The sequence below is a fragment of the Aristolochia californica genome, unplaced genomic scaffold (genome assembly GCF_029961685.1).
Source record: "Aristolochia californica isolate CCGP_79_NKW_82.1479 unplaced genomic scaffold, dmAriCali1.0.hap1 SCAF_10, whole genome shotgun sequence".
Taxonomy (NCBI): Eukaryota; Viridiplantae; Streptophyta; class Magnoliopsida; order Piperales; family Aristolochiaceae; genus Aristolochia; species Aristolochia californica.
The window spans coordinates 25534991-25557255 of NW_027181771.1; the positions used below are offsets into that span (position 1 = coordinate 25534991).

The 22265-nt window shown below is 41.7% G+C and overlaps 2 protein-coding genes across 2 annotated transcripts; both read right to left on the reverse strand.

Annotated features, from left to right (window-relative positions):
• Window positions 1–5088: 5088 nt before the first annotated feature.
• Window positions 5089–7467, reverse strand: LOC137942995 (uncharacterized). The gene is made up of 2 exons (XM_068788704.1): window positions 7258–7467; window positions 5089–5571 (listed from the first exon to the last, which is right to left on the reverse strand). Exons 1-2 carry the CDS (start codon window positions 7465–7467, stop codon window positions 5089–5091), a joined length of 693 nt encoding a protein of 230 aa, XP_068644805.1.
• A 2761-nt stretch (window positions 7468–10228) lies between these two features.
• Window positions 10229–22029, reverse strand: LOC137942996 (replication protein A 70 kDa DNA-binding subunit A-like). Its single transcript, XM_068788705.1, has 3 exons — window positions 20141–22029; window positions 16731–16785; window positions 10229–10630 (listed from the first exon to the last, which is right to left on the reverse strand). Exons 1-3 carry the CDS (start codon window positions 22027–22029, stop codon window positions 10229–10231), a joined length of 2346 nt encoding a protein of 781 aa, XP_068644806.1.
• Between the last annotated feature and the right edge of the window lie 236 nt (window positions 22030–22265).

Below are 22265 nucleotides of genomic sequence, written 5' to 3' on the forward strand. Positions count from 1 at the left end.
TTGGTGTGCTGTCGCAGGCAACCAAAAATAAAACCAATCTCCTAAAAATATATGTAGTAGTGCGAGTAAGGATCAATCCCACAAAGAGTGATTAGTCTACTTTTATGCTCCGTGAACAAGGATGGGGGGGTTTGAGTATAACGAAAATACTTTAAAAAAACTTAGAAACAATTCAAATTAAAATAATCAAAATCAATCAAAAGAACACACTTTGGTCTAAGTCAACATCCACCATCAGAATTCCACAACTGATCATCGATGTAAGCATATATCAATTCGTACTTGAATATTCACCGTTGGAATTATCTTTCTATCTCTCCTTTTGTAGTTAATTAGAAAACAAGTGATCCAATTAAACCTAACTACTAAACAACCCAAGACAAGCACTAAAGGTTTAATCTAGCAGCAACCTTAAGAATTAGAAAGATCGATGAAGCTAAACAATACAAGCACAAGCAACTGCATTTAATTTAGTCCAGCGTTCTTCTCAAGATCTAATAATTCCTGACGCAACAAATCATTAAATCTCGATTGCTTCACAGGTTGGAGAGATCTAACAATTACGGATTTGATATCTAACCTAGCAGTAGATTGCAACGAGTAATAAACTAGTAGGTTGTTATGGTCCCAGATCTGACACAAGGGATTCGTTAGGATTCGTAGAGAGGAAGAAGAGAAAAAGAAGATCAAGCCCAAGGGAAGCTTGAAAACCCTAGCACTTGTAAGGAGAGCTCCAAGCCTGTTTAACCTAAAATTACCCTAAAATCAATGCTTGTCTTTCTCATTACACTTACCCCTTAAATAGGGTTCACCCTGTTAGGGTTTAAAATAAAATATTACAAAAATACCCCTATAAATAAAATATTCCAAAAATACCCCTATAAATAAAATATTCCAAAATACCCCTATGGCCTAAACTGAAATAAAATAAAATAAATTAAAGAAAAACAATTAAAATGATAATGTTATTGTGTTCATAACACTACACCCCCTGGAAGAACGAGCTTGTCCTCAAGCTCGAAGGTAGGGATACGTGCCGAAACGGCGCCACATCTCCCCAAGTAGCATCTGTGGCATCCACATTCCCTCTAGACGACACAAGTGGTGTAAGCGCGCGGAGTCTGCGTCTGTCCGTTCAGTTGCAGCCTCTTTTCCATTGCTTCCTAGCTCATATATGTGTGGTCATCTGTTTGTAGTTCATGCCTGCAGAGCGGGCACGAAGTATGCTCACGTAACCATGGCTTGAGCTAATTGGGTGAAAGAAATGCTTGCGAAGCAATTGTTGCAACTTGTCATCTATAACCATGTACTCCGTGCAAACTGCATACTCTGTCTCTCTCCCTAACTTGACGAAGAGTTCCCGTGTGAATGTGATGACTGGAAGCCTGGCAACCACCTTGTTTGAGGCTGGAGGTGGCTTATTTGGTCCAACCCCCATTTCCTGTAGTGAAACTTCCATGACAGAATGAAGGTCCTGCACCCCACAGATTTCGTGCATAGTGTTTACCAACTCTGCCAGCATAGCAAAACCAGCATCAGGACCAAAACTCGTTGGCTCAGTTCCCATGGTTAATTGGCCTTCAAACAGAATTAGAGAATCTCTGTTCTGAGTACTTGGAGTGAATGGGTCAGTATACTCTGCCAGAATAGCTGATATGGGCAGCACTTGTTTGTAGACAACAGTCAAAAGGACAAGATCACCCAACTTCAAAATTTGCAAGTGTTCCTGCACAGCAATGACAGCCCAGGCGTGATCTGCCACCATGGCTTCCCCCTTGGTATAACGCAGCATATCCCCGGTAACAGCAGTAGCCTTGGGGGGCAAAGGATAGTTGGATTTAGGAGGAAGATTTGATCCATATTTGTCAAGTTCTGACCAGGAGAGAAGTTGTTGTTTAGATGCAAAGCAAAAGAGGGGGAAGTTAGTCCCAGCAAGCAGCATACATAATGTAGAAACAATACCCTCTAGCAAGCCCCGGTTGTCATGGGATAAGTGTAAAAATGTAGAGGAATTTCCGTCACAAAAATCCAATTCCATATCCACATAACTGGCTGCTGAACCTTTGCATGAGTAACTTCTGCACACAAGCCCCACTGCCAACTGGTTGGGACGAGAATTTCAATTCCTGCAACGAAAATGATATATACAGCAAGGCATGAGCATGATTTGTCTTGCAATATTTGCAATCACTTAAACAACCAACAGTAATTGGAAGAGTCCCCATAAAGTGCATGTCAGGACTTGCAGTGCTTTCTCCCGGTATAAACAGGTCTGTGGATTTGAACGCCTGAAATTTGGCATACCGTTTCATCATAAAAACAGAGAACCGAGAGTTCCCATCCAGTTTGTCACCAACGCCTCCATAAACCAGAAAAAAATTTAACACAGCCTGTTGAAATGAACTAGGACTGCTGGAACAATGACCAGAAACATCCACACGGTTGCAGTGCTCATCCACAACCACATAATGCGTCCCAAAAAAATTGATAGAATTCCTCCACAAAAAAATTGTCAGCACCCCGTTGTCAATTTGACTACCCAAAAACATTCTATCGCCCGTCAGCAAAGAATATAAAACATGTCCTTCATCCATGCGTGTAGCAGAAATTGGAAGAGGCGCACTGCTGCTGTTCTCAGCAGTAGAAAAATAAAACAACATCCAAAAAAAATTTCGTGTCCGAGCAGCAGACATGGGATCCAAAATTTTTAGCCCAACTGTGTTAATTAGATCAAAAACAAACTCACTACTGCAGGTCCCATAAATAAGCTGTCTTGGAACATTTGATTGAACACACTTCCCTTCTCATGTGGCCAGCAAAACTCGGATCAACATCTGATCTCTTGGTATGCGCACATGATCAAACCGCAGGACACCATTATCCATGGTATTGTAAGCTCCATTTCCGAATTTCATCCCAATATCACCAATTGTAATACCTGGAAGAGGGAAGTGATCTTCCAAACTTCGTAGTTGAACAATAAAACCATTCACTCCATGCTCCTTTCCATCTATGATTAGCTTAGCATAGAGAATAGCATGTGTTGAAACGTTACCCAAGCCACCAGGCCACCATTTGCTGGAAGTGAGTGTTGGACTATGAATGATAAACTCATCAGTTTGTGGCTCAAATGTAGCGGTTGTTTCAAGTCCTTGAACATTGGAACCATGACCAAGTTCAGTGTGTGCATAACAATCAATTATCTGCATCTTAGTTGCCAATGGTAGCCACTTCTGTTGCTGCTCATCAGTGCCTTGCCCTTTAATGGCAGGGACGAACATACCCCAATGAAAATCTGTATAAGCAGGTTCGTCAATGAAAAACCTCAACTTAGGGGCCCCCTCTTCTGTTAGACGAAGTTCAACTATTCTTTTGTAGGCATAGGATGCTTTCCTTAAAGTGTTACTGAATAGATCTTTTCTACCCATCATTGTTCTATTATCCTTGAGGAAGGCAGGGTCAGAGGCAACAAGGCGCAAAATTTTGTCATTAAGTTCAAAAGCATGACAAGAACCATTTTGGACTGTATGCACACCAGCTGAAATACCCTCAATTTGGTATTGTTTCTCTGCTTCACGAAACAGAGAACTTCCATGCCAAAATTTTGAATTTGGAGTTCGTGGCCAGACAGCATACAGGGAATCCAGAAAATACCCCACATATGCAATTTGAAGATTCACATCCGAACAGGTACTGTGCTCATCCATAGAAAAACAAAGCCCCTAAAAAAAAAAATTTCCAAGACACTCACCCCCCCCCCCCCCCCCCCCCCCCCCCCAATATGGAACTTGTGTTTGCTCTGTTCTACGAAGAGGTGGATTGCGAGTGGGAGGTGGTGGCCAGAAGTTGAATCCCATCGGATTTGTGTCCGACGGCACCGACAGAGCCTCCTCCGTGTCAGGTGGCGAATGGCAGCCCTTTGGGGCTTCGTCGCTTGGGGATTGTCCGAGATAGAGGGCTCGAGGAAACACCTCCTTGTCGGACGAATCACCGGAAATATTACCTTCTCTTGTCTTGGGAGACATTCTGTTGGCCTGGAGGAGGGGTTTGTTGAGGTCAAACCCACGTCCACCCTTACCGATGGGGTGGCAGCATACCCCTCTGATTTCCCCAAATTATCGTGGCCGTCGTTCGACTTTGCATTTCCTTGCGCTGAAATCTTGAATTTTTCTGAAGCATGGTCCAAATCTTCGTCGCCATGGTTCGGCCTTGTATTTCCTTGTGCGGAAATCTTGGATTTTTCTAAAGTATGGCTTCTCTGCCCGTCCCACTTTGAGGTTTCCCCCAAATCTTCCACAGGGCCTTCAAGTGGCAAATTGGACGAAATTGTTGATTTTTCCAGCCCGTGGCCTATTGCCCCGTCCGAGACAACTTCTGCTGCTTCCCCTTCATGTACGTCTATTTTAGGATCCTCACGAGCCATGGATCTTGTCACCCTCCTCTCTTCTCTTCCTTCCATTGCTTTGCTTGACGTAGGGATAGATTGATGGAGTGATGTCAAGAAGAAATTCAGAAAGGGGATTTGGGGGAAAAAGGGGGAGAGCTTGAAGGAGCTCTCGACCTGTTACTCTAATTTACTCTAGGCTAATTTGATAATTCAATCGCTACCTTTCATTAACCTAGCTGTCCCCTTAAATAGGGCTGAGGACGCCAAATACAATTCAGAGCCTTGGGTCACTGGATCAAGCCAAATAAATTGTAAACCAAACCAAAACAAAATCAATTATATGACAATTGAAAACCACATTAATTAATTCCTACACCTGTTGGTAACTCATGATGCTATTGAGTCCATAAAATCACCCCCTCCTGGAGAAAGAACTTGTCCTCAAGCTCGAAGGAAGGGTAGAGAAGCCGAAATGCTGATAATGGCTCCCATGTAGTGTCGTAGGGGTCTGCATCTGCCCACTGTACAAGAACTTCCCAATCGCCTTGAATGTGGCGTGCCTGTAATACCTGAGCTGGAGTAGAAAGGACATAGCCTTCATGGAGTGGTGGCAGAGGGGTGTGCAGAAAGGGAGAGTTGCCCTGGAACAACTTCAGTTGGGATACATGAAATACATTATGTATCTTTGCCTCGGGTGGTAACTAAAAGCGGTAGGCCACGGTGCCAATGCGGTCCAACACCTGAAATGGACCATAATATTTCGGAGAAAGCTTGTGGCACTTGGAGGCAGTCAGTGACAGTTGGTGGTAGTGTTGGAGCTTTAACCACACATAATCTCCTGGGGAATAATATACCTCTCGGTGCTTCTTATCATAATAGAATTTCATAGAGTGTTGGGCCTCCTGGAGATGAGTACGCACCTCAGTGAGCATAGCTTCTCTTTCAGCTAATGCTTGGTCCAAAGTGACGACTTTGGACGCCACTGGTTCATAGGATAACAAACGAGGTGGATCTCTGCCATAAACTACCCTGAAAGGAGTAGTTCCCAGTGCGCTGTGGTAAGAGGTGTTATAGCAAAATTCTGCCCAGGAAAGCCACTTAACCCACCGTTTAGGTGAGTCCCCCACAATATAGTGAAGATACATTTCGATCGTGTGATTGACGACCTCAGTTTGTCCGTCAGTCTGTGGATGATATGCAGAAGAGAATGCCAATTGGGTGCCATGTAACTTGAATAATTATTTCCAAAAGGTACTGGTAAAAATGGCATCCCTATCACTGATAAGGGATGCAGGAATCCCGTGTAATCGGACAATGTGGTCCATAAATAACTGAGCTACATGAGCAGCAGTATATGGATGCGCCAAAGAAATGAAGTGACCATATTTTGAAAAATGGTCAACCACAACTAATATCACGGATTTACCTAATGAAGTTGGAAGGCCATCAATGAAATCCTTGGAAATGTCGGACCAGATTTGAGATGGTAGCTACAGAGGTTGTAGTAGGCCGGCAGGACTTAAAGATTAAGCCTTGTTTCATTGACAAATCTAACAAGCAACTACATAATCAGCAATCGTGCTCTTCATACCCCTCTTATAAAATTCCCAACTGATTTGGAAATATGTTTTCTGTCGACCCTCATGTGTGCTATCATGGAAAGAGGACAGAATGGTGTGAATAAGTGGGGACGTGATGCATAAAAATCTTGTTTTTGTATAGGATAAGACGATCCTAAATTGTCCAATGACTAGCTACTGTCCCTTGCCGGATATCCTGATATAATGAAATAAGTTCTTGATATTGATGTGTCTCCTCTCGAAAAGAATCCAACAAAAGTGAGTGTGGGTGGCTGAGAGCATAAACGTGTGGTTCTGGAATGTCCTGACGAGACAAAGCATCAGCCCCCAAATTCAAACTGTCTGGCTTATATTGAACTGTAAAATCGAAGCCCATGATTTTACTCAACCAGTGCTACTGCGGTGATGTGGTGAGGCGTTGCTCAAGAAGATAGTTGAGGCTACAATGATCTGTACAAATCAGAAATGGTCGTCCCCAGAGATAAGGTCGCCAATGTTGGATGGCCTTGGCTAACCCAATCAGTTCCCTCTCATATGCGGCTAACTTGTGGTGGTGTTGTCCCAACTGGCGGCTGAAATAAGGGATGGGGTGTCCCAGTTGCTGTAACACTGCACCAATACCTCCTCCGGATGCATCACATTCTACCACAAAGGATTCATTAAAATCTGGAAGCTTTAGAATAGGCACTGAAGCTAAGGCTGTTACGCCCCGGATCTAACACACTATAAAGACGATGAATAGGGAGGATTGTTGTGATGTTTTGAGCCTTCGAAGGAAGCTCAACTCTGGACCTCAAAGGGAGAATCCGTCCTAGACCTCAGAGGGGAAAATCTGACCTGATTACAACTAATTAATTCAATGCTTCTTTCTTCATTCATCTCACGTCCCTATATATGGAGTTAGGGAAAACATGCCAAAGGCCATGAGTTCAACAAATTACAAATAAACCCTTGATGAATAGAAATTGCAAATAAACCCCTAATGAATAGAAATTGTTAATAAACCCCTAATGAGTCCATAACATTACTCCCCTCCTGGAGAATGAGCTTGCCTTCAAGCTCGAATGTAGGATGGTGTGTTGTGCCAAAGGTTGGGACTATGTAAAGTGGCAACCACAGTATCAACGTCAGTGCGCTGGACTACAAAAGTAGAGCAACCAAGCTGAGAAGCAGAATTTTTTTTTTTTTTTTTGGGTAACCTCATCACTGCAATTCTCTCTTATGTCAGTATCATGCAATGCAGAGGTTCCAAAACCAGGTTTGATAACTGGTGGTAAACAGAGCTACTACCTCTGCAATTTCATTATTCAGGCTAGCACTGGATCTAATAACAGCCCACAGAACCTGGGGAGGGTGTTGGTCATCTTTGGCAAGGCGCTCAGACCGGCATGGGGCTCCTGTCTGGATCTGACCTGTTGACAAACCAATGGCCATATCAGCAATAAAGGGATCCTCAGTTCCATCACTCCAGTGATTGTCATCACACCCCAGCCAGTACATTTGGACATCTAAATAGCCTCAATGCTCTCTGTCACTGAGCCAGTATGGTTGAGCTTCAACAGAAGAGCATTGCACGCCTTGTCCTGGATTGCTTTCTCCACACGCTTTGAGTTAGTAAGAAGAAAATGATCTCCCCAATCTCCTTTGTTAGCTTGTTGTAATGTTCCCAATCAGCCTTAGCAAATCGATCCGCAATAGACACAAGTGAGTAGTAGGCCACAAAGGACTTGTAGCTATCATGGTTTGGCTCTTTGAAATTCAAATCATATGACTTATCCTTATGGTCAGAGAACTTAGATGCAGCGACATCCATGCCAATCACCACCTGGCCAGGATATCCGGTTATGGCTCCATGAACAACACTATGGGCAAGAAGAGTACATTAGATGTTGTTTGATGCATTACTAGGAATTACACGGATCCTGTAAGTTGGATCAATATACTGCAGGTTTATTGCTGTCTTCTGGCTTTTTGGGAAATGATCATTGACTTTTTGAGACTGCCAGAGGCCAGCATCAAGGAGTAAATGAGTCCTTGATGCATCTTTTGTATCCATATGACTCATGCTGTGAGCAACATACTCATGCCCAGCACCTTCAGCAAACACAATGATAATATGCCCATTTTCTTTAATTCTCTGCTCGAAAAATTCAAAAAGTCCACCTTCCCCTTCTAAGTAAAATGGAGACTCAGGAATTAAGCAACAATCCACATCTCGGCTTCCCAAAGTAGCATACATAGCTATAAACCCACTGTAACGACCCATAAGTTTCACAATTCCAACACCATTCTCAACAATTTCAATTGCAATGTGTGCAACATTAATAGGCCTCTGAGCCTCTTCTACAGCTGTGTCAAAACCAAAGGATTTGTTGATCACTGCAATGTCATTATCAATAGTTTTAGGGATTCCAGCAACAGTGATCGGGAGCCTGCGTTTCTCAATTTCCTCATATATGGCATATGCTCCTTTTTGGGTTCCATGACTTCCAATTATGTAAACCGGATTAATGTCCAGGTCCTGTATGCCGTCAACTATTTTCATTGTATTGTGACCTCCCCGTGAGGTACAAAGGAAGGTCCCACTATGTTTGTGAATATCATTCCCAACCATTGGTGTCAATGGAATGGTATTTTTGGAGTAAAATCCTCTATATCCTCCTTGAATACCAAGGATGTCATTCACTCCATACATAATATTCAAACCACATTCTATCTCTTGAATAACAGTATGAATACCAGGGCACAAGCCACCACATGTGACAATGCAAGCCTTGACATCATGTGGGTTGAAATAGAGCTTCTCCTGAGGACCTGCACGACGAAAATGTACTCCTCTTTGACTATTTTTCTGGACAACAATCTTTTGGGCAACCACACCTTCTGGATTGACAAAGTTCTGCTTAAGGCTTTGAAAGGCAGGGTTTTTTTCCTCTGAAAACCGGTTTCCAATTGAGAAAACCAGAAGGACAACATGAATTCCATCCTTTGATAAAGCAAGGCATCTGACAAGCTCTGTTACTATGTCCATATGAATCAGCACCGTATCAAATAGCCGAGGAGTGTCAATAACATTTACAACATGGCCATCTCCAAGAACAGTTTTATGCAATTCATAGTTAGTAGGAACACCAGAAGCCTTAGTCTTTGAAACAAAGACCTTCCGTCCAAGTTTCAGCTTCAAATTGACTACCCAAAAGAATTTTATCTCCCTGTTATCCAGAAAAGGAAACCGCCCCTCTGCAATTTGACAATTCACCTCCATACAGCTACTGTACGCATCCACAGAAAAACAAACCCACCAAAAAAAAATTTCCCGACATTCCCAAAAAATTAGTTTTATAGATTCTGGCATCCTCCCAAAAATTTGATCTCGACTTGCATAGACCCAAGCCAAAATTCCCGCATTTGGGCTCTGGTTTGTGGCTTCCCGAAACAGAGAGCTTTCGTTCCCAATTTCCGAGCAGCGTTGTTGTTGCTCATCACCTTGGAGGCCCTTCAACCGCATGGAACCACAGATTTTAACAAAAATTAGATGGCGCTTCAAAATCTTACCCCAAATTTCGTTGGATATGGTTCCCCACTGATCTTCTGAGGGCAAGGGTGAGGCTGAGAATGAGAATCCGGAAGCCAAAGCCCACCGGATTTGTTTCCGATGGCGCCGACGGAGCCTCCTCCATGTCCGGTGGCGAAAGGCAAACCTGCGCTGTTGTGGTGAATATGGCAGCCACTCGTTGGCCCGTTCCGGCGGAATTTGTGCCCCATAAATTGCCAGTTCAGCCAGTGTCGTGGTTTTCTCCACCGGTAGAAGATGTATGGCTTCATGGGAGATAGGGGAGGGAAAAAACCCCTCCGATGTGCACGATTTGGGGTTGCCGCTGTCTAATGTCTGGGTCAAAATAGTCGCTGGAATATATTCCTTTTGTAGATCGGGATAACTCATTAGGGGTTTATTTGAAATTTCTATTCATTAGGGGTTTATTTTTAATTTCTATTCATCAGGGGTTTATTTGTAATTTGTTGAACTTATGGCCTTTGGCATGTTTTCCCTAACTCCCTATATAGGGATGTGAGATGAATGAAGAAAGAAGCATTGAATTAATTAATTGTAATCAGGTCAGATTCTCCCCTCTGAGGTCTAGGTTGGATTCTCCCTTTGAGGTCCAGGGTTGAGCTCCCTTCGAAGGCTCAAAACATCACAACAATCCTCTCTATTCATCGTCTTCATCGCGTGTTAGATCCGGGGCGTAAGAACTTGGTATTAGAGCGGGAACACGATGGGCCACGAGGGCCCATGGTTGGCGATGCACAGACAAGTCCGTGAAATGGCTGCAGATGGTTTTGCAGTGGAAGAGATACAGAAATGGCGTGATGCCTGGGTGAAGTATTGGCTAACAACGGAGTATCGAGAGGCATTCGCTGGAGAAGCTATCTCCGACGGGAAATTGGGTGACAAAGTAACCACTTTGTCCCGTTGACCAGCCGAAGCCTCTGCGGAGGATTTGGGGTCAATCTCAGATCCGGAGGAGCAGAGAGGCTTTGCATCACCACAAATTAAGATTTCAGCACACGGAATTTCAAAGCCGAACAACGACGACGATTTGGGAAAATCAGAGGGGTTTTCGGCTATGACATCGTTGGCGTTGGTCAGATCGGGGGAGACCTTAAATCTAGAAGCACACCAACATGACTCATCACGTGCTAGATCTGGGGCGTAACAACTTGGTATCAAATGTTATGGACTCATTAGGGGTTTATTTGCAATTTCTATTCATTAGGGGTTTATTTGCAATTTCTATTCATCAGGGGTTTATTTGTAATTTGTTGAACTTATGGCCTTTGGCATGTTTTCCCTAACTCCCTATTTAGGGATATGAGATGAATGAAGAAAGAAGCATTGAAGTAATTAGTTGTAATCAGGTCAGATTCTCCCCTCTGAGGTCTAGGTCGGATTCTGCCTTTGAGGTCCAAGATTGAGCTCCCTTCGAAGGCTCAAAACATCACAACAATCCTCCCTATTCATCGTCTTCATCGCGTGTTAGATCCGGGGCATAACAACTACCTCAGAGGGGAGAATCTGACCTGATTTCAACTAATTAATTCAATGCTTCTTTCTTCATTCATCTCACGTCCCTATATGGGAGTTAGGGAAAACATGCCAAAGGCCATAAGTTCAACAAATTACAAATAAACCCTTGATGAATAGAAATTTCAAATAAACCCCTAATGAATAGAAATTGCAAATAAACCCCTAATGAGTCCATAACAAAGGCCTCCTTTAACTGCTGAAAGGCCTGTGCCGCTGAGGAAGACCAGGTGAATGCATGTTTCTTGAGAAGGCTCTTGAGTGGTGCTGCTATCTGGCCATAAGTACGGATAAATTTTCTGTAATATCCCGCTAGGCCCAAAAATCCCCTTAATGCGGTAAGGGAGGTGGGAGGAGGCCAATCTATGACAGCTTGTATCTTACTTATGTCAACCTTCACGCCCACTATTGATATAACGTGGTCCAAATATGCCACTTCTGAAGTGGCCATAGAACATTTGGATTCATTCAAAACAAAATGATGGGAGCGTAGAATGGTAAATGCCTGATGGAGGTGTTGGAGATGTTCGTCCCAATATTTGCTATAGACAAAGATGTCATAAAAAATACTAACACATATTTCTGCAGAAGTGAGGAAAATACCTCATTCATGAGGGCCTGGAAGGTGGAGGGAGCATTGGAAAGACCCAAGGTCATGACGAGGAACTCGAAATGACCGTGGTGCGTGCGAAACGCAGTCTTCTCCACATCTACAGGGTGAACTCTAATTTGATGATAGCCCGATTTCAAATCTAACTTGGTAAAAATCGTAGCACCATGTAACTCATCCAGCAACTCGTCCACCACTGGGATGGGGAACTTGTCTTTAATTGTATGCAAATTGAGTTACCTGTAGTCGACACAAAACCTCCATGATTTATCCTTTTTCCAGACCAGTAAAATAGGGGATGAGAAGGGAGACCTACTGGGTTGGATAACTCCCTGAGCGAGCATATTCAGGCATTGTCTTTCGATTTCATCTTTCTGTATATGTGGGTAATGATAAGGACGCACCACCACTGGATCGGTTCCCAACTTCAAATGAATACGGTGATCACAGTGACGCACTGGTGGTAGACCAGTAGGGTCATTAAATAAATCTGCAAATGTTGTAAGTAATGGAGATAACTTACAATCACCAATGCTTTGAATCTGGAAAGTGTGAAGTGCGCTCGGCACCTGTGCCTTAATACCCTGCAATGTAATCTGGCTCTATTGTGTTGTAAATGTTATAGTCCGAGATTGAAAATGCCACAATATAGGGCCTAATAGCTGAAACCATTTTACCCCGAGCACCAAATCAAATCCTGCCAAAGGAATGACCAGTAAGTCAGCCTTAAATGAATGTCCCTCAATAGTAAAAGGGTTGGCTGCACATAACCCAACACTGGCAATTTTAGCCCCATTGGCCATTGAAACCGAGAGACCCTTTTGCTGTTGGATTTCTAATCCCAATTGTTTTGCTACAGGCTTACTGATAAAATTATATGTGCTGCCATAATCAACTAAAGCAAGTAACTAGAGATGGTGTAACTTGGCATTTACCTGCATAGTATTAGAACTACGCAGGCCATGCATGGCATGGAGGGAGAGCTCTAGGTCTTGTTGTTCCTCTTCAACAATATCATCTTCAAGAAGCACTTCTGAACCCTCTTCCCAAAGTTCTATACTAAATAATCTTTTGCAAGTATGTCATGGGAGAAATTGTTCATCACAATTAAAACAGAGGCCCTTGGCCTTTCTTGCATCCATTTCCTGTGTAGTCAGGAATTTACGTGGAAGATTGTGGGGGGCCACACTTGTAGACTGCTCTGCTTGGTTAGGGGCTGAAGAACCAAAACGTGGCTCAGGTGCAGTACCCAGTAGTCTGTTGGTCCAAAAGGGTTTCTGCCTAATGATTCCCTCAGAACTCTTTGTTTCTGTTCCACAACCCTGGCATAATTCATGGCTGAGTCTAAGTCTATAGGACCATGTAATTCCACTTCCAAGCGAACTGACTCGGTCAAGCCTTCATTAAAGATCTGAACATGCAGGTGAGGTGGAACAAATTCACTCGCGCGGGCCATCCTTTCCTGAAATGTTTTCTGGTACAATTCTAAAGTCTGTTTATAGTTGATCAATTCCCCCACTGGGTTGGTACTAGCTGGAGGTCCAAACCTTATTTGACAAGCATGTTTAAAATTTAGCCAATCCTGAGTCGAATGGACATTTCGGTAGTGCTGGAACCACATGAGCGCTTCATCTAGCAGGTGGTAGGCGGCCAACGTGACCTTGTCCACATCCAACATTTGTTGATGATAGAAAAATTTCTCACATTTTGTGAACCAAAGTAAAGGATCCTTTGAGCCATCATATGTAGGAAAATTGAGTTTAAAGTACCTGGGAACCGTAGTTGGTCCCTGTGTGTGAGCAGCCATAGGAACAGTTTGTGGGCGCAGTGGTGAGGTGGTGGCGTGAAGTGTGGGTGGTGTGCTGCCGGTGGTTGAGAGTTTGTTGCTGGTGGTGGCGCTGCCGATTGAAGTGCTGAAAGCTGGCAGATGATGATTGGAGAGAAGATTCCAGCATGTGCAATGACTAATGGATGTTAGTAATTTCAGCACCTTGATGCGTGGACCTTTGTTGAAGATCTGAAAGCACTTGACGTATGTCCTCTGGAGCAGAAAAGTCATTGAGGGTGGACCTGTCTGATACCACGTTGTTAGGATCCTCACGAGCCATGGATCTTGTCACCCTCCTCTCTTCTCTTCCTTCCATTGCTTTGCTTGACGTAGGGATAGATTGATGGAGTGATGTAAAGAAGAAATTCGGAAAGGGGATTTGGGAAAAAAAGGGGGAGAGCTTGAAGGATCTCTCGACCTGTTACTCTAATTTACTCTAGGCTAATTTGATAATTCAATCGCTACCTTCCATTAACCTAGGCATCCCCTTAAATAGGGTTGAGGACGCCAAATACAATTCAGATCCTTGGGTCACTGGTTCAAGCTAAATAAATTGTAAACGAAACCAAACCAAAATAAATTACATGACAATTGAAAACCACATTAATTAATTCCTACGCCTGTTGGTAACTCGTGATGCTATTGAGTCCATAACAGTCTTGCTCAGAGATTTCTGGTCGTATGACCTTTTCTGCGGAAGCCAGTTGCTTCCTTGCAAGAAATTTTTTCACGTAGGCTGTACGCCATTCAAGTATTTTTTTTCCTCTTCAATGCCAATCCATCACATTTCTCTGATTTCTTTGCCCATCACCATCCATTCTTCTAGGGATATTTCTCTATGCATCGCCATCCATTCTTCTGGGGATATAGAATGACTCATTGGGTTCCCGCTCTGATACTAGTTTTTATAGTCCCAGATCTGACACAAGGATTCGTTGGTATTCGTAGGGAGGAAGAAGAGAAAACGAAGATCAAGCCAAAGGGAAACTTGAAAACCCTAGAACTCGTAAGGAGAGTTCCAAGCCTGTTTAACCTAAAATTACCTAAAATCAATGCTTGTCTTTCTCATTACTCTTACCCCTTAAATAGGGTTCGCCCTGTTAAATACCCATGTGGCCTAAATTGAAATAAAATAAAGTAAATTAAAGAAAAAATTAAAATAATAATTTTATTGTGTTCAACTCTAGATCTAATAATTCCAGATGCAACAAATCATCAAATCTTGATTGCTTCATAGGTTAGAGAAATCAAACAATTCCAGATTTGACTTCTAACCTAGCAATAGATTGCAACGAGTAATAAAATAGTAGGCTTCCTAGGGATTAAACGAGACAATCATGAAAAAAAATTTCAGAAGAACATTAGATACTCAAAACTTAAATTGAATGATGAAAATAAATCAGATCTCATAGTTGTATTGATACCGAGTCTTCAGTTTTCTTTGACCAAGTCTGAAAGTTTAGCCATGGAAGGCAATGAAGAAATATGAAGGAAAAAACTAGAGAAAAGAGAGAGTAAAATCTGGAGAAGAGAAAATGAGGTCTTGGGTGCCAAACTCCTTTTCTCCTTTTATTCCCCTTCTTTCTTCCGGTTTAGGGTTTTTCTTTTCGTGCATCCGGTCTAGGTCACAATGCACATGCGGCGACTTCAAGCCCGGTTTTGACCCAAATGCAACCCTATTCCTCAAAATTAAAAACTTAGAAGTTGTATAATGTTTTCTTTTAATTCCATATCATCTTGAATCATCTCCATCAGAGCTCGGATGAGAGAGTTATGCCCAGATTACGCAAAAATGTCAAAATTGTCTAGAATTACCCAATGAACTTCGTTTTGCACTTAACACTTCCATTCGCATCCTAAATCAAAATATAAGAATAACGAGTATATTTAGGCACCAAATAATTATAAAAGCCTAAGCCTTAAGGGATAAAAATATGACATTTTGCATTCTCATCACTCATCCCCATCTTGAGGGGATGTGTTGGAAGATAGGTCCAAGCCGACACGACCAAGGAATTCCTACATATCTAAGAGAATTATAAGATGGGCCACACGATTAAGGAAGACCCATAAGATTATCCCAAATACATAAGAAGTAAGACCCACCATGATTACCACGAGCTGGCATTTTTTTCACATAAGTTGAAAGATCAAGAAGGACTCGTAAATGCATCTTTATCTTATGGTCACGCCCTAGAAGAGTTCTAGTTTGAGTTATGTTTTTCTTTTATATATATTGAGTAATTTAATTATGCTAGGACTTATCTTGAAGTGTTAGAGTTTGGGTGTAATTGGGACAAAGGTAGTTTTATTGTAATTGAGCTCTACTACCTTCCTCTATTATAAATAGAGGTTCATGTACTCTGATTATAATAAGTTAATGAAGTCAATGAAGTTTTTTTTTTTTACATAAATTCAACACCAGTATCCGATTGAGGTCTTCTAATCTGAACTCTATGGTAGTCTTCTTGACAAAAAATGTAAGTCTAAGGTTCCCTTGTGAAAACTCTTGAATTTCCCGATTTGAATAGAAATTTTTCACAAAGGTGGGTGTGATTCAAACTTTCAAAAAGCTTCATATATAGCCCAAAGGCCTTCTTGAAACCCATAACCTCACATCCACAAAACCTAAGGTTTAGTCGAGTAGGCTCAACCATGCTCTTTGAAGAATTTTTTTTCAAATACTTACTCTATTGATTCTATTGATTCCGTGTTCAGAAGTGATCTCTCCAATTCTGCATTTCCTCAACAAAACTCTTCTACTCTTTGTGGAGGATCCTTTATAGCCATCCTCTTTGTCTGAACAATTCTGAAATGAGGATTTGAGATTCAAAAACGAAAAATAGGAAGCCCAAAGAAGAAAAGGTGTGAACTTAAAGAGTGTTTACATTTTTTAGGGGTTTGAATCGTGGGGAAGGGCATTGATCGATCATGTCATTAAGTTTGATTGATTATTGGTAGACAATGATTGATCATGCCTTATGCAGAGTGAATAAAGATGATTTCTAAGATTCTATTTCACTCACCTAACATGGATTTTATGGGATGTTATGTCTAGCAAGATTTTTATCAGGCTATTTAGATGAAGTGGGTTTCACATGTCTAGTGAACTGATCAAGTCCTAGTTGCTTTATGAAAATACCTGAGAATATGAAGCATAGTGAACTGATGAAGTCCTAATGGCTTTGTGAAGATAGCCAACCATGGTTTTTTATTGGAATAAATTTAATTATAATTACCTTGGTTTGGACCAACTCTGGGATGAAGTGATGTCTGATTTTAATGTGTTTGGATTGAGAGTAGTGAATTGGGTTTTTACTTAGACATGACACCTAGGTTGTGACAATGAACTGAAATTTTATTTTTCTCTAATCCATAGTCCTCCAGTTGTCGTCTCATTGATAGAAGTTGTGGACAACAACTTCCAACAACTATGTACTCAATCTCGATAGTAGATAGGACAACTTGTTTCTTGAATAAATCAAGAAACAAACATATTTCCAAGTAATTGACAACTACCACTTGTACTCTTTCTGTCAATTTTGCATCTGACAAAATCAACATCGGAGTAACCTACTAGATCTATGGTAGAGGAGTTGGAGTACCAAAGTCCCAATTTTGGTGTTCCAAGTAGGTATTGGTAAATTATTTTCACAACCACTTAGTGAGAATCTGTAGGATTGGATAAAAATCTAGAACATAGGCATACCAAAAACATAATATCAGGTCTCCTAGCTGATAAATGGAGTAGAGAGACAATCATACTTCTATAAAGTTTTTGATCAATAATTGCCCTATCTGAGTTGTCTGAATCAAGTTTTAAGGACGAAGTCATGGGTGTGCTAATTGACTTAAGATTTTTAATGATGAATCACTTAAACAATCCTTTTTGTATACTTGAACTGATTTATGAAGGTTCCATTTTTAAACTGCATATAACTTGAACTCCAAGAAAGAATGTGAGTTCACCAATTAAACTCATTTCAAAATCATTCTTCATTAAACTAGCAAATTCTTGACATAGTGAGGGGTTTGAAGAACCAAAGGCGATTAGATTTTCATCATGGTTTTTGGTAAATAGAGTCTTATCCACACTACCTCTCTTTTATCCATTTTTGTAAAAGAATTTGCGAAGTCTTTCATAACATGCTTTGAGAGCTTGTTTTAACCCATATAGTGCATGGTCAAGCTTACTTATATCTTCAAACGTTCGGGTTGCTCTACATGAACTTCTTCTTGAATATACCTATTTAAGAATGCATTTTTTATATCCATTTGGTATAACTAGAATTTCATGTGATAAGCATAGGCTCATAAGATTCTAATTGCATCTAGTCTTTCCATGGGTGAATTCTCACAAAACCAACTCCTTCTTCTTTGTTGTAACCTTTGGCAACTAACCTAGCTTCGTTTCTCACAATTTAATTTTCTTCATTTTCTTTGTTCCTAAAAACCCATTGATTTTCTATTACTTATTGGGTTTGGGATCTAGGTACTTGAGTCAAACCTTGGTTTCTTTCAAATTGATTTAGTCCTGCGTGGAGGGGGCGACCTAGCGGAGGGGGCAACCTAGCAGAAACTAGAGTGGGCCATCGCTAGAGTGGACTGTCGCGAGAGTGGGCCGCTATGGACATTGGCTCGTGAAGGTGGGTGTGATGTTTTGGTCTTGGGTTAGGTACCTATGCCTTCTGCTCCTAATAGGCCGGTCTTTTGGGTAGTATTGACAAAAATAACAAATTTTCCATAAGCTTTTGGGAGCCCCTCAATGAAATCCATAGAAACGTCTGCCCAAACCTGTGTGGGAAGATTGAGTGGTTGTAAGACTCCGGCTGGACTCAAATGATCTGTCTTGTTCCGTTGACACACTTGACACTCAGCACATACGTTGCAACTGTGGATTTCAACCCTTGCCAATAAAAATCTCTCCAGATTCGTTGTAAAGTTTTCTAAAGGCCTTCATGAGTGCTGTCATGATAAGATGAGACAGCCATTGGTACCAAAGGACAAGTGTGAGATAAATAGATACGTTGTTTATATAGAATAATGTGGTCATGAACGAACCATTTGGTTGACAGTGTTCCCTCTGCAATCTGCTGCAACAACTCCTTTAATTCTAGTGTGTGCTGGTGTTCCTCTCTAATGGAATCAAGTTAGAGAGGAGTGGGTTGACTAATGGCGGAAAGATGCAGTTGTTCTTCGGAACGATGGGAGAGGGCATCAGCAGCTTTGTTCAATGTACTCACCTTGTGTTCCACCTTAAAATCAATGGGTTGGGGAGAAGTAGATATGCGTTGATCCAACACAAACTTCAAACTATAGTGGTCTATGCGGATGAGAAAAAATCTCCCCCATAAATAAGGTCTCCAATGGCAGATGGCCTTAGCTAGGCCAATGAGTTCACGTTCGTAGGCGTGTAACTTATGATGGTGAAGTGCTAGTTGATGGCTGAAATAGGCAATAGGGTGCTGAGGTTGTTGAAGCACTGCACCAATTCCGCCTCCAGATGTATCACATTCTACCACAAATACATCTTCGAAATCTGGTAACTGTATTACCGGAGCTAAGGCTAAAGCTTCTTTGAGTGCTTGGAATGATTGTTCAGTGCTGTCATTCCACTGGAAGGCATTGCGGTGGAGAAGTTTGGATAAAGGAGCAGTTAGTGGCGCATAGTTGTAAATGAACTTTCTGTAATACCCTGCTAAGCCCAAAAATCCTCTTAATGCTGAAATATGTTGCGGTTGCGGCCAATGTATAATGGCTTCAATTTTTTTCGGGTCCACTATTACTCCTGTGGATGTAATAACGTGACCCAAATAGGCCACCTGGTTTGTACCAAATGAGCACTTGGAGCGTTTTAAGTATAAATGATGCATCTGAATAAGTTGGAATACTAGACGCAAGTCTCTCAAATGCTGACTCCATGACTTGTTGTAGATCAAAATATCATCAAAGAATACTAAAGATTTTTTTTTTTGAGATATGCATTAAATACCTCGTTCATTAAGGCCTAAAATGTAGAAGGGGTGTTTGATAGACCGAAGGGCATGACGAGGAACTCGAAGTGACCATGGTGAGTACGGAATACAGTCTTCTCTATATCTGGAGGGTACATTCTGACTTGATGATACCCCGAGCGCAAGTCTAACTTTGTGAAAAAAAGTTCTCCATGCAATTCGTCTAATAACTCATCTACAATTGGTATAGGAAACTTGTCCTTAATGGTTGTTGAAAACCATTGGGCTAAAAGGCTCGAACTTGTTAGGAAAGCAACCCCACGGATCTTATACAAGGACTGGCCCGGTCGATACAAACACAAATTCCAACACTCCCCCGCACAGGGAAAACCCGTGGACAAATTCACCGGAAAAACCCGGGACAAACTCCTGGAAAAACCCAGGACAAATTCACCAGAAATACCTGGGACAAAATTCGGTGGGAGCGGGACTCAAACTCAGGACCAACCTGCTCTGATACCATGTTGAAACCATTGATAGTTACAACCACAAAGTGTCCTTCAAGTGTCATATTTCCTTGTATTACCACACATCTATCTGCCCTCTCAAGTTTCCTGCTGTTAATAATAATCACACCAACTCAATCAATACACTTTAACCTAATCTAACTTCAGGTGTAGCAATGTGCCTTTCAGAAGAAATTGAGAAGATACACACTTTCAGCTGAAAAATCCACTTTCTCTGTCTTAACAACAGTGATTTTTACTTTTTGCTCATCTCCATAAATCTCCTCTTTAATTTTCAGCTGTAACAAGTACTGCTTGAAGAGACTATTACGAATAATCTCCCCAAACATGGCATCATCTTTGTCTTCATGTGTTAAACCATACAACTCCTTAGCAGAGCAACCCAAGAGCTCTTCCCCTGCTTCCTGGAAAGCTGTAACCCAAGTCAGTCCGGTGTGGTCCTGCACTTGTGCTTGAAGAAGATACCGGTAATCACATTCCTCAAACTCCCTGTCACATCGTTCACATCTCCATCTGAGCTTTCCCAATCTTGACACCTTCCGACTACATTTTCTATCTCCAACCATCAATGGGCAAGCCGTGTAGCAGAAATTATCTGTCTTAATAAAAGCAATTGTTGCCTTTATGGTGACCCAGTCAGGCCTTTCTGATCTACCAAGGCCATCCGTTTTTATCTGTGACACAGTTTTGCGCATTTCATTCCATGAGCCTTGTGGAATAATGTCCTTAGAGAAAGACTGAGAAGCGATATCTTTTCCCCCTCCATCAAACCAAGCTCTAAGATTGTGAGCCTCAGGAAAATCTGGGTTAACAAAAAGCTGAGTGGGAGAAATAGTTCCAACTGATTTGCCACTGAAGTCATTTACCTTCCCAGCTTTTACGGCTAAAACTGGGAAAAATCCTGAATCCAGCATCTCTTGCAGCTCTCGGCCTTCCTTGTTGCAGAACTCGCCCCATAGACATAACTCCACAATCCGACTCGAGGCATCCTTCAGATTCAGGATTCTCCTCTGTGTTTCCATACCATTTTTTCTCAGTATAGGCATTGAAGGATTAACTGATACCACAATACCAATAATATCCACGATAGAATTGTTCTCCACATTTTCAATCTCATTAATAGGTTTGAAAGAGAATTGTTGCCTAGGTATTGTGCTGTCTTCATCCGGAAAGAGCTCCATAGTTGAGCTAGCATCCAAAAGTATTTCCCACTCATTATTAAGATGGTTGAAGTTCTTCTTAGCAGGTTTCAAGCTTCCCTTTGATATTACATAGACTTTACCAACCTCAACAATACTGTAAAAACGGTCTACAGCAGAATTGAAGCAAGTGACCCGAATTTCTCCTCCATCAGAATCAAGGAGATCAAAAGAGAACACCTTGCCATCTCCTTTGGCATTGTTGTAACGTCGAAGTTCAGCTTTTGCAGTAACTCTTGCCTTAATTGCCCAACGCCCCTGATAAGGATTCAAGGCTTCTATAGGTATAATTCGAGCTGGAGCCTCATTCTTTGCAATAGGGCCACGATTTTTGTAACTTTGAGGAGGCTGGTACGATGGTTGAACAGTGGGTCGGAAGCTTGTTGTCATGTTATTGGGACCTGATGTTACACTGCTATTGATTCTAACTGAAGGAGCAGGATCACATGTGCCACCAAAAGGTACTCCAATATTTCGTTCTGACATGCTGTCAGATGAAATCCTTGAAGGGGCAGACTCTAGTTGTGCAGCCCATTTTCGATTCCCAATAACCTCACAGTATTCAATAATAGTTTCCATATTCAGAACCACAATAATCTTGCCATTTTGGATAGTGCTGCAGATATAATCAATCAGTTGAACTACAGATCCATTTTGCACTTTCCTACTCTTCACATGATCATTAAGCTGAGTGGCCAGCATTGCTTGCTCTGTGGAGACACCATCTGAGAGGATAATTTTATACCTATCCTGAGATGCCCGGATCAGCTTTATCTCCAAAACCTGGAGTAGAGGCTTCAAATTTACATCTCCTTTCAAAACAGCTGGGATCGCATTAGAAGTGAGGTTTACGGGCATTTTGAAGATAGAGAAAACCTCACGTGTAAGACTTCAAATAGTCTATAATGATAAAGATGATGATAATTAATAATAATATTACAAATAACAATAATAACAACCAATAATGATACAGAGGAAAATGAGGGGAATGTAGAATTAGGAAACGGTGTTTCTGGTGGAAGAATAAGGTTTGAGCCTTTTAGCGCAATGGTTTCAGGCTCGAACCTTTTAGGAAAGACAACAGGTAAATATAC

Bases quoted from the DNA above. Each gene is read 5' to 3' on its own strand.
- LOC137942996 (XM_068788705.1), bottom strand. From the start codon at position 22,029: ATGCCCGTAAACCTCACTTCTAATGCGATCCCAGCTGTTTTGAAAGGA. The intron at 16,786-20,140 runs CTGAAAGGCACA...TCACTACTCTCA, and splicing joins GTGTATCTTCTCAATTTCTT to ATCCAAACACATTAAAATCA. The intron at 10,631-16,730 runs GTAATTATAATT...TCTAGATTTAAG, and splicing joins CAGAGTTGGTCCAAACCAAG to GTCTCCCCCGATCTGACCAA.
- LOC137942995 (XM_068788704.1), bottom strand. From the start codon at position 7,467: ATGTACTGGCTGGGGTGTGATGACAATCACTGGAGTGATGGAACTGAG. The intron at 5,572-7,257 runs GTAGTAGCTCTG...TATCATCCACAG, and splicing joins TGAATAATGAAATTGCAGAG to ACTGACGGACAAACTGAGGT.